The sequence below is a fragment of the Ciconia boyciana genome, chromosome 16 (genome assembly GCF_034638445.1).
Source record: "Ciconia boyciana chromosome 16, ASM3463844v1, whole genome shotgun sequence".
Taxonomy (NCBI): Eukaryota; Metazoa; Chordata; class Aves; order Ciconiiformes; family Ciconiidae; genus Ciconia; species Ciconia boyciana.
The window spans coordinates 12,378,373-12,390,688 of NC_132949.1; the positions used below are offsets into that span (position 1 = coordinate 12,378,373).

A 12,316-nucleotide genomic window follows, 5' to 3' on the forward strand; every position below is an offset into this window, starting at 1 on the left:
CGGCCAACAGGCACTGCCAGGGCTTCCACCAGGGGCACTGGATATGCCCTGATGGGAACTTTTCAGCACTGTTTCTTCTTTGCTGATCCTTTAGTGGGGTAAAAACCAGATGGTTTTAGTTAAATCTCTGCCAGAAAGGAGCTATTGGTCTCGGATGGAGCTTCTAGCCCAAGAGGAAGGATTTGTCCCTTTCAGCCTGGCCAAGGGCCACTGCGGGGTGGTGAGAAACGGGCCCTGGGCAGCTGCCCCCTGCCCACTCCCCAGCCACAATGAGAGCTCAGCTCTCCTACTCTGGGGCTTTGGTGCAGTGAGCTCTTTCAGGGGCAGCCCCTCGATTTCTGCTCAGCCCCTCCAGCACATGGCCAGCCCAAACCCCGGACCATGCAGGGGACTCGTATTCCTTGGCATTACTTTTGTATTCAACAAATCTCAAAAAAACCCTGCTGGGTTTGCCCAGCTATAAATGGGGCATTTAGTTCAAATTAGAAAATATTCTGTGAGCCCCGGCAGCATGGGCAGAGGGACAGGGGAAGGAAAGCGAGAGGATAAATAGGGTTTCCAGCCAGAGTGGGTGCTGTATCAGTACTGATGCACGAGCCCTGCTTAGGGGCAATGGAGATGGGGCATGAAAGAGCAGGCTACAAATAAACCCTACATCCGAAATGCGAGGAGGGGAACCTTTCTCATCGGGAGAGGTATGTGTGACGTGCTCATCTTGCTGGCATCCAAGCACCTAATCTTGCAGTTGTGCTGAGTAAAGGCCAGTTCTGGACGAGGCAGAGATCCCCAGGGAAATGTGCCCTTTGCAAGTGGCTCCATGGGAAACCTCTGCCGTTTTCTTTATTTTTTTTTACGTCTGCAAAATCCTAGCTAAGTTGAACTAGATGATCTTCTGAGGTCCATTGCAGCTTGAATTACCCTCTGATCCTATGATGCCTAAGAAATTTTTCTTCTGGCCTTTCTACTATCTAATGGCTAAATCCTTTTCCCTTAAAAACAGTATTGCAGGTGAGAAGTGCTTCTGCAATGTGAACTGGTGTAACTGGGATGAGAATCTGGCCTGGTGAATCGCAAGCTCCCAGCTAGCCAGAAGTAAAAGGGCAGCTCCCCAAACCTGCCGCACGTGGTTTTCCCGGGGACAATTTCCGATCTCAGGGTGTGGTAAGCGAGGCGGGGGAGGACAGATCTCGCAGACAAGTTCCTGCTTCAAGGGGAAAAGGGAGGTTCAGAATTCTGGCTGTTTTTTAGCAGAGGCTTGTGAATGAGCCCTCCTTTTCCTTGAGGGAAGAGAAACTCATGCCAAACCCTTGCATGGGGTGGAAGGCATGGTTGCGAAAATCCTGCTCTACCTTCCCAGCCTCTGCTCCTTCCCAGCGTGACGGATGGAGGAAGGGGGAAGGAATAGAGAAAGCAGGGAGCGGGTGAGCACAGGTCTCTGTGCGTCTGAGTCTCGCTCCTAGCATGATTGGAGCAGGATGATCCGAGATGGATCTCATCCCAGGTCCTCCACTTTGGCCCTTCACATTCGAAGAGGCTTTAGATTTTCTATGGAGTTTCTCGGTTTCCAGCACAACCTGTTAGCAAACAGCCACGTGGTTGTTGGAGGCTTGCTTGGAGGGAATGCAAATCTTTCGTTCTGCTGCTCAGATCTTGACTCATTTGCTGCAGAGGTGGCTATTTTTGCTGATCTGACATCAGGTTCACAGCAGCCTGTCCGACCAACTATTGTGCAATCCCCTTTTGTGAGTAAGAAGCAGACTTTCCATTCCTGATTTAGCTAACTTTTTAAACTATCCAGGACTAAAATATATGATGGGTGAGACAATGAAGCTCATATTTGGTGCTGATCCCTGCACAGCGCCCTGGAGAACACCTCCTGTTTCAGAACGTTTCCTATTGACATGTGAGATAAAATAAACGGCGCGGTCCTGGAGGACAGCATGCTTCAAGAAATAAGTGTAACCTCATCTTACTGTAATCCATTACATCTCGGAAAGCTTTGAAACTCAAGCATTAAGCATGAGGCTTGAATTTCCAATTCCTTTCAAGCTTCTCCCATAGAAATATTTACTATAAAGTAATTTTATTGTGGAATAATTTTTCTTTTATTCCTACACTTCTCCGTGTTTTGATTCCATGCAACAAAGCAGCCAGTTTTTTACATGAGCAATTCTGCCTTTTCCTCGCACCTTCTTTCTGAAGGTGTCAAAGCACATTACACATCAAAGATGTGATTTCACCTCTGAAACGGGCAAACAGGCATAATGAAGTCTCTTCCCTTTGCATGGTGAGTGAGGGCAGGGAAGGTACCGTGGCTGCCCAAAGCCACAGCAAATCAGAACTTGAACTGGAAACCGAATCTGCATGGATTTTATTCATGTGTCCCCTTGTCACCACTAAGCACAGACCAAGTCTGTGCATATGCAACTCATGCATTTAAATATTTAATTCTAAACCCTGGCTTAGTATTGTTCAGTACTTGAAGTTATGGAGAAAAAAATTGACCCAAAAAGATGCTAAGATGTCCTGCTTTGCAGAGACATGGGGCTCCTGGGGGAGGCCAGACCTGGGTCTGTAAGTCTTGGAGATGCGTCCAAAACCTGCTGCAGTCAGAAAGCAGGGCAGGGAAGGAGGATGCCAGTCTCTGCAGGAAGCAAAGGTGTCAAATAATCAAGGAACGGGGGTTATTTGGCTTATTGGTGGATTCTGGTAGGCACATAGGACAGAACAAACAGCTGTTGGATGTTGGTTGTGTGTTTTCCCCTTGCAGAAGTTTGTTCTGCCCAGTAATGTCCAAAGGAGACTGGGGATGGAAGCGCACATCACCCAGTATGGAAATTAGCTTTCCAATACATGCCACCAGTAGTAAGACCTCTAAATTAGAAATGAATGGAGCATTTTTTTCCTAAATCCTCCAGATTGTTTTAAAAATCTCAAGCACTGCTTTAAGCTTAAGTGGTTCTTATTTACCTGCTTGGGTTCCAGCTCTGGAAACACCCATGGGGACATGCTTTGCCTTAAGCACATGCATGCCCCAGTAAGCAACGGTATCATTAGCCTTCTGTTTAAAGGTAGGGAAACAATTTTAGGATTAGGGATCAGATGAGTTTCTATTTCAAATAAAAATCCTTTATGAAAGATGTTTCTTTCTGCTCTTTCCAGTCTCTCCTCTTTCCAGTCTCCTGGGGAAGATAGTAATATCATCTTTCCCCCTATGTGTTAAAGACATTGAGTGGATTTGGGGAATTCCTTCCTAACACCGGCCTGGATAAAAATAATTGTGTGATAAAAATAATAACTCAATGCTATAACCCTGACATGCTCCACATGGCATCTACAGGATCCTCAAAGATTTTCCATGGAAATCATTTTCTAAAAGAAACTAAACTCTTCAAGCAACTTGTCTCTAGAATATTTTTTTCTGTGTGATGTTTCTATTTTTCTTTTAAAAGATGCTGTATGCCTAAAAATGGAAGTTTTGTGACTGAAGCCCAAAGCAGCGTGACATGGAGGTGCTGACCCGGAGCGTGAGGGTGTCGGCGTGTGGGTGCTGCAGCATCCCGAGGCCTGAGCCACCCCGAGGGGTAACTGTGACCGGTGCACGATGCTGCTCTTTGGGCACGTGGTTTTTCCAAAGGAAGCAAAATACTCATCAGGCTGCTCCGTTGCAAAGCCCTGGCGCTGCTAAGGGGCTGGCATCGCTCCATGAACGCTGGCTGAGCATCTCGTGGAGACCTGTTGGCTGAGCGAGGAAAAATTGTAAATCCTGGGAGATGCAGCATGCTGGATGCCTATATTTAAGCAATCCAAAGTCCATGCGGTGTTGGCCTTGCTCTGCTGCCTACGGCAGCTTGCCATGCAGCTCAGCCATTCCGGCCTCGGGAGTGGCAGTCCTTGCATAGCGAAAAACAGCTGGGGAGTAACCAGTTCAGCCTTTCGGCTTTCATCTACCTGCGTTTGCGAGTCAACACCCTTATTTTTCGGTGAAACAGGATGTACGAGACCTCCCACTGAAATGGTAATTAAGAGGGAGACTTTCATATAAATCCAAGTGCCAGGAGTTGCGCATGAACTGATTTGTGTGCAGAGATGAGCAGAGATGACTGAATGATTTCCAGCTTTGTGCCAGAAGCCTGGTTCCCCACAGTTTGCCTTATTGCCTCCTGTTTTGAACCAAGCAACCTGTCCAGAAATGCTAAGTTGTATTGAAATGGCAGGTGCTACTTTAAAACACTTCCATTTGTGCAGGTAGTCCATAGAAAGTCCTGCCTCCTAAGCACAGGGGAAATGGGAGACATCTTTACTCCTGTCCCCAGGCACTGCCTGACACCCCCAGTGCTTCCTGGGATCCCCTGCTGTGGCTTTGCCCTGCACCGGGCTCGATGCTCCTTCCTGTCACTTCTCTCTGCTCCTCACTCCGCTCATCGACTTGGTCAGAAGGATCTGACTCAAATTCCTTCCACCAAAATAGCTCTAATTCCTGAGCCACTTGCATTTGCATTTGGTCTGGGCGGAGAAATTAAACCCACAGCTCCGGTGATGGGAACCCTTGATGCTCCTAGCTACCTGCTTGCATGCAGGGCTGGATTGAGCCATGGTTGTGGCTAGAGGTTGCACCCATTCCCTGGAGGTTGAACGTACCATGTGTGGACCCCAAGAAGCTCTGAGCCAGGGAGTGACACATGGGAAAGATTTTGCAAAAAACCAGGGAAGGCCATCATGGTGTTGAAACTCTCAATCTTGAAATCCCAGGCAGCAGCAGTGTCAGAGTGCACAGGCCAGCAGCCCCCCGAGGTGTTACACCTGAAACCCACCTGGCACTGATTTTCAAAGTCCACGTGAGCCCAGGAGACTCTCAGAGATGCTGCAAATGGCCTTTTTTCCCATGCTGCAGCCTCCTGCCTACCCGCCTGATCCAGAAAAGGTGCTGGCAATTGGGTGAGGGCTCCAAAAAGCCTCAGGATTATGTTTAAGGAAGGGAAAAAACACGTATCTGAGGGCGAGCTCGGCCGGCCTGGGGCAGAGGAGGCCCGGGCTCAGCTGCCACGCAGGAGCCCGCTTTGCTGAGGGGGGCTGCTGAGCCAGCACGGAGACGCTCGACCGGATCCGGGGGCTGGGAGACCACGTCAGACTTGCAGTAAGGGTTGGGTTTGTATTTTTAATAGTCAGGGTAATTACCCCCGGGAGCAATTACTGAGGGCTGCGGCTGAGTTTCTAGAACTGGAAGTTTGGAAATCGCGACCGGGTGCTTGGATGGCTGGACCGCCATCCCACCCAGGGCCTGGAAACCAGTGACTGCCACCTCAGACAGGCACTGCTGAGGAGAGCGTGAGGCGACCCTGAGCCCCCAGCACGGTGCCGCCGCCGCCGGGGCCCGGCGGGAGGGCAGTATCAGCTTCCAGTGCCCGGTGACGGGTTTCCCGTTCTCTCTCCCGTCGGTGGAAGCCGGCCCGGAGGCCGGGGCCTGAAAAACCCTTCATCGACCCAAAATACAGGGACGCCGCCGGGGGGGAAGGTGGGTGAGGGGGAAGCGCGCGCCCGCCCCGCGCTGCAGCACCGCACGCGCCGCCCGCTGCAGCGCCGGGGACGCGCCGCGCCCCCCGCCGGGCGTGCTGCAGCACGGGGCGGAGCCCGCCCCGACAGGCGTGGCGGGCGCCCAGTGAAAGGAGCGCTGTGGGCCGACGGGCCGGCGGAGCCCGCCAATGAGCGCTGAGGGGGCGAGGCGAAGCGGGGAGGCGGGGTTTGGAGGGTAGCGTGTGGAGGTTGCTATGGCCGTGGCTGGAGAGCGGCCGCGCCGCGGACCAATGGGCGAGCGAGCGGCGGCGGACGGACGTGGCCGTTAGCCAATGGAAGGGCGGCGGCAGGCGGGGGCGGGGCGGGGTCGGTGGCAGCGGCGAGCGGGGGCGGAGGGCTCGGTGTGGCGCTAAAGGAGCGCGGCGGGAGGGGGCGGAGCGGCGGGAGTGCTGAGGAGCCGGGCGGGCGGCGCGAGCTCCGGGGCACGGCGGCGGCCGGGCGCTACACAGGTGAGGCGGCGGGGCCCGGCGGCGGCTCCTGGCTCCCCGGGGCGGGCTCGGGGGGGCTCGTCGGGGGCGCGCGGCCGGGCCCGCCCGCGGTGGGGTGGGGCGGGGCGGCGGGCCCGGCACACAAAGACCCCCTTGTGTGGGCCGCGCCGTGCGTCCCGCCCGCCCGCGCCGCCGCATCCCCCACCCCGTCTCCCGTCACCCCCCCCCCTTCTCCGCCGCATCACCGCCGCTCCCGGCTGCATCGGTGAGGGGAAGGTGGCCATTTTCTCCCTTTCCCGCAGCCTCCGCGCGGGCGGGGCGGCGGCTGGGCGGGGGGCGCGGGGCTGGGGCCCGGCCGCGCCGGGGAGGGGGCCGCTCCTGGGCCCCGCCGGGCCGAGCGGCCCCGGCCGCCTTCTTTGTCCTTCGGGGCGGCGGCGGGGCCTGCGGCCCTGCGAGGGGGGCTCCGCAGCCGCTCCCGCAGGAGGACGGCGGCGAGCATCAGCCCTTGGCTCCCGCAGGCAGTGCGGCTTCTGCGGCTCCTCGGGCTGCCTCTGTCCTTGAGAGTGCCCGGGCTGCACTGAGAGATGCCGCTCCCCGTCTCCGCGGCGCTCCCCCCACTCCGCTTTTGTTTAGAGGAGCAGAACATGTGTAGGGGGTTTTTTTTGGTTGGTTTTTTTTTTTTCCACTAGTCGTCTTTTGGGAGTGCTGGATTCCTGCATGATAAATGTGCTCATTTGTGTATTTCATTTGAATGCTATTGTTAACAGAGGAGCCTGGGTAGAGTAAGCTGCAACTTGCTTTGCTTCCGCAGAGGGTCTTTCTTGATGGGCTGTGTGGAATTAAAAGCCAAAGTGGAAAAATGACCCTGGAACTGTCTGTGATCCCCTGATATTAGGTATATTCCTCAGGAACTGGTATAAAGTCAGTCCATGTATTCATTTCAGTTTTCAGCCTTTGATTCCTCTGGGGAACAATACTGATTAATTTTGTTGTACCGGTTTTATCTGACCTCTAGGTTTCACTTCATCTCAGTGTGCAAAACTTGAGACCGAGCTTATCATAAATGCTTTTGGCTGTCTATTGTACCTGGCCAGGGAGCTTTCAGAGACTTGACACTGAGATGCATTTGCACACAAGGGCGGCAATGGTGTTTCAGGTCTGTGTTGGAACTTCAGCTGTAGTCTAGCACAGTGGAAAACAGCTATCTGAATTGGGGTTGAAGGCTCGGATATTAAATTTGGCGGTTTCTTGAGCTAACTGTAGGGTTCCTTGGCTAATTTCTTAATTTTCCTGACTCAGGACTCCAGCTATCACTTAAAGTGTCCCCTCAACAATTCCCTCTTTCTTTGTTGAATTTTTCTCTCAGAGGCTCTTCTAAAATACTTTAAGTGTTGAGTCATCACCTCTTTATTTGAATTAAGCTGTCTGTAGTAAACGGTCTGCTCCGCAAACCTCTGAAGGGTTCAATGACTTTGTGCTTACTTTACATTAAAGTTGAACAATGTAACAAATGTCTATGCTGTAGATGGAGACACAACTATTGTATTTAATTACATGTTCTTCTGAGGATGGGTGTGTTGCAGAACTTCTTCCATCAGGGTGCATACCATAGTGTGAAAGATGACAAATGCAGTTTGCGAAACCTTCTTTGCTTTTGAAGCTAACCTTTTGGTTACCTGCTGGAAGAGGCTACCATTAGTTGATGTAACATTCTTCAGCAGAAAAGATCTAGTGTGTGAAAAAACAAGATACTTAATGACCTGAGTACTAGGTGTCAGGCTTGACCTTGTTGCTCCTGAAGCAGTTACAGATGAAACTGCTAGTGCAAGGAATCCTGGATGTGACAGTATTATTAACTAGAGATGTGGTGGCCTCTCTTAGATAGAGGCAAATAGGTAAAATGAGTGTGCAGGAGCTCTGTCAGCAGTTTTTCTTTCCCCTTCACATTACCTGTGAAGCTGTTGGAAAATCTAACATCAGTCCTTGCTGTGTCTTGAGCCTCAAGGTAAACTTGAGATCTGGAGACATTTTTTTGGAATATGGTAATGTCAGTGCTCACGACTGAGAACAGAAGCAGGCTGTAGAAATGCAAAGTCTTATGTTTTTCAGGAAGAATATGAGCAAGGTTTAGCTAGCTTAATGGCTTGCAGAAACCTCAGGTGTCTCAAGTTCTTGTCTGTAGCTGAAAATCCACATTTTAAAACATATTCTTCCTGTCTTTTGGTTACTGTAGTTAGCTATCCACTGAACACTTTTTTGTATTTTTATATCTATCTCTATCTTTTTTTTTTACTGTTCAATTGAAGTTAAGTTTAGTGGCAAGTTTGTGTTAAATTTGCTCTTCTTCCTTATTTAAGGACAGAAGACAGATGCATGTTTTTCCTGCTTGTAGTTCTCACATTTGTTGCCATGTCTCTTCAGAGTTGGTGCACAATTAGAACCAGTTTATACCGAGTTTCCTGTACGGAGTCTGGGGTTATACTTGACAGATCATTTTAACTTTTGTATGGCAAAAGTTGGTTTATTCAGAGGGTCGCTGTGTGAATAAGGGTTCTCAGTTGTATAGCAGCTTCTTTAGACTATGGAAGAAATTAATGATGCTTCTTCATCAAGAGAAGATACAGATATTAGTGATAGATCATTTAATTGATGTGCTCTAGTTCCATTGATTTCATTGATCAGAATATGGTAAGTAACATAGTTTTTGCTTTTTTCCTCTCCAATTTACAGGGTAACTGATAGTGGACACCTTCACTTCCTATAATGGCACAGAGATCTGGACAGGAAGATCCGGAGAGATACCTCTTCGTGGATAGGGCTGTAATCTACAACCCTGCCACCCAGGCTGACTGGACTGCTAAAAAGTTGGTGTGGATTCCTTCAGAGCGCCATGGCTTTGAGGCAGCCAGCATCAAGGAGGAAAAAGGGGATGAAGTGTTGGTTGAACTGGCAGAGAATGGAAAGAAAGCACTAGTCAATAAAGATGATATTCAGAAGATGAATCCTCCCAAGTTCTCTAAAGTGGAAGACATGGCAGAATTAACCTGTTTAAATGAAGCCTCTGTATTGCATAATTTAAAGGATCGGTATTACTCTGGGCTCATCTATGTAAGTACTAATTATTAGATTCATTACGGGTGCTAATTCAGCTAACTTATGTGATTCCCATTCCTTTACTTATATGAAATGTAGCAAGCAGGTCTTGGCTCTGATTTTGATAGACTAAATATTTTGTGTCCCTAGCATTTAGGTTAGTCCAGGGTCTTTTTCCATGCTGTGTACAGGTCAAGAACTCTGTTGTCATAAAACAAGTAATAAAAAATTCTCCTATGGAAATAATTCTGCAAGCATCTTTCAAAAATAGAATGCTAAATGGCAACTCTGGGTGCTTAGCTCATGCCGCTTGTTAGAGCACTTGCCTCAGACATGCTTAACTGATACAGTGAATAGTATCAAATGGCTTGTTTGAGCTGACGAGAGATTACAAAACCTAACTTTGCTGAATTACTGTTGTTTAATTGTTCATATGAACAATCATATATCTTGCTTTAACTTGCTGCCTATTAAAAATGATAATAGCCTATGCTATTATTTAAAAGCTGAAGTTGGAGAGTGCTAGAAATGCAAAATGTCTTTTTGGAATCTAATATCAACTTAGTGGGCCAGGAAAGAATGTGTTCAAGTGCTTAAAATAAACCAATAAGATGAAGCTTTCTTTTTTCAGTGGTTTGAAGCGCTAACTGGAACATCTGGCTTACCACCATCTTTCTATGGAGTTAGAAATCACAGCGCCATTGATGCTGCTTTTGACCCCGTTCCTTCCTTGAACAATATTAAATGAGTGTCTGTGGCGTACAGTTAAGAGTAGCTCCTTGTCTCTTGGCAAACTGATTGCATAGTGAGTTGTTGAGTCAGAGTATCATTAAGAGCTACAAGTAGACTTTCTATCTTAAAAGAAACTGGAACATCTGCTTGAATGCTTGGCTCATTTTAATAAACACTTATTCTAAAGTTTAAATCCATTTTACTTAGTTCTGCTAGTTAGTTGGCTCACTTTCCTTTCCATCTAGGTATTAATGGGGTGCCTTTTTTTCTTGGCCCTTGGTAATATTTGGACCTATTAAAAATTATATGCAACTTCAAAATATTCTTCATATTTGTGCTTCTCTGTCAGTTTCCTGTGTGGGTTTTTGGTTTTTACCCTTCCAAGGCCTTACACCAAGACCCCTACAGCAGAGCTCAGCAAAAACTACTTCTGGAATGATTCCTGCAAGCTTATAAGTAAACTAACTGGATAATTAGTAAGAACTGGATTGAAAATAAAAGTAAACAAGTTAATAGATCAAAAGTTTTCAGTATATGTATCAATCATAATGCTAGTTGTTATGAAATTCATTACAACTATTATAACCTTATTTCATTATGAAGGTTAAAAGCTGAAGGCCTTAAATGTCAAAGCAAGCTCTAGTCCAAGGACTCCATACAGTAAACATAGCCACAAATGCTTCTGGAGGATGGTGTTGAGAACCTGTCACTCTTATATATACACAGATGATACAGTACTGTTACTTTGGATGACTGACAAATTTAAAAACTCCACTTTGTGAAAGGCTGGCTTATCATATACATGGAGTTTAAGTGATATCCTATAGGTGACTTACCTTTTTTCTTCCCCACTTCCCAAAAAGGTGCTTTCTGCTTTAATTCTGTGACTGTTGAGGCAGGCTCTAAAACTTGGTTCCTTGGCATTGAGATACTGCTGTCACACAGGATTACTGCATCAGTATATTACTAATGACCTCCTCTGCCCTTGAGCTGGAAGAAGTTGGTTGGGATCGAGAAGCTAATGGATTTGTTGGCCTTAACTGGAGGTCTGAGTTACAGGAACATTGCTGGAGGATGCTACTGTTACCAGGAATAATGTTTCTATGCAGCTGTAATAATGGCTTCTTCTTTGAAATTAAAACTCAGCTTATTTTTTGAAGGAGGGGAAAAAGCAGTTGCGAGTACTATTAGAGTAGAGGCTGAATGCTGGCAAAGATCAATAGGCCATAGAGAGAAACTTCATCAAGAACTTGAGCTGGTGGAGTTTTTAGTGCCGTTCTGGTAGGGATCTCTGTCAGGGATCCCTAAACTTCTTGAATGCGGCACTATCATTGCTGCTGCTGACTGTGCAGCCTGGAGCGATTGCCATTGCCTGCGTAACCTGCTGATGTTCAGTGTAAAGAAAAGAGCCAAAGTTAACTGAGCTGATGAAATGAATTATGGTGGTTTGGCCATGACAAGAGTCAGTTAAAGGTATATTTTGATTTCCAGATAGTACTCTCATAAAAACCAAACTGAAATCTTAAATCTTGGTGTTGGTCTCAAGTAGTTAAGATGGAGATGGTGAATCTGTTTTGGTTTCCTTTAATTCACAATAGGCAGCATGCAGTGTTGCCTTTCTAGGAAGTAGATGAAAGACCATCAACTGAAGTAGATACATGTTTCCTTTCAATCCCTTGAAAGGAAACAAACAAGCTGAGGGATTTGGTCAGTGGGTCTAGTCATCAGTCTATAATCTACCTCTTCAAGATGACACTGCTGGAGGAACAGGGAGGGCTGACTAAAGCTAGCTAGTGCCAGTCGGCATGACCTGGGCAGTGATGCTCATTTCATCAAGAAGAGTTTCAAGTAACATCTAAGTAGGGACAGCGAGGAGTTGCTGGAACTTCTAACATTTCTAATGTCTGCCGAGTGGCATGATCTTGGCCTCTCAGTTGCATTATTATTGTGCTGTGGGAGATGAACAGAAATGGAGAATCTGGAAGACCAGTGGCTTGTAAAAGCATGATGGCAATGCTTGGTCCTGTCTTCATTTCTGGTCTGCTCATGACAGCCCAGAAGATGAAAGGTAGCAGGACTTGTACAAGAACTGTTGGGAAGAATGGCTGGATCTTTGAATCAGACAATGAAATGGAGATATCTACTGGAAAGAGTGGATGTTAAGGGTCCATCAGCCTTGAACGTTACTAAGTTCTCAAGACCACTGTTGCCTTAATGTTTTGTGGCAAGCTGTGATCGGCAAGATTACTGCTCCAGTAATTCTCCTTGTCACTGCTTCATGAGGTTTGGGGTTTCTCATGAACCAGCTTCCAAACTCTTCATGGTCCAATATGGTATCTGAACATAGGAAATCACCGACTTCAATTTTTAAACTGCTGTGCTGTAAGCCGTAGAGGTTCAGGAGAAGTTTTGCTCACAGCCTGGAGGCTTGTGGTGTCTTGCTGTTGTGGGGGGTGTGTGAAGCCCAGCTGAAGAAGTGACTTTGGCTG

At 47.9% G+C, this 12,316-nt stretch overlaps 1 protein-coding gene across 3 annotated transcripts in view; it reads left to right on the plus strand.

Annotated features, from left to right (window-relative positions):
* Nucleotides 1–5,942: 5,942 nt before the first annotated feature.
* The window catches only part of MYH10 (myosin heavy chain 10), a 103,922-nt gene continuing 97,548 nt past the window's right edge, over nucleotides 5,943–12,316 (plus strand). For all 3 annotated transcript variants that reach the window (XM_072881131.1, XM_072881132.1, XM_072881133.1), the window contains exons 1-2: nucleotides 5,943–6,023; nucleotides 8,733–9,110. In XM_072881131.1, coding sequence (XP_072737232.1) covers nucleotides 8,766–9,110 — 345 coding nt within the window. In that variant the 5' untranslated portion in view covers nucleotides 5,943–6,023; nucleotides 8,733–8,765. The remainder of the gene's footprint in view (nucleotides 6,024–8,732; nucleotides 9,111–12,316) is intronic.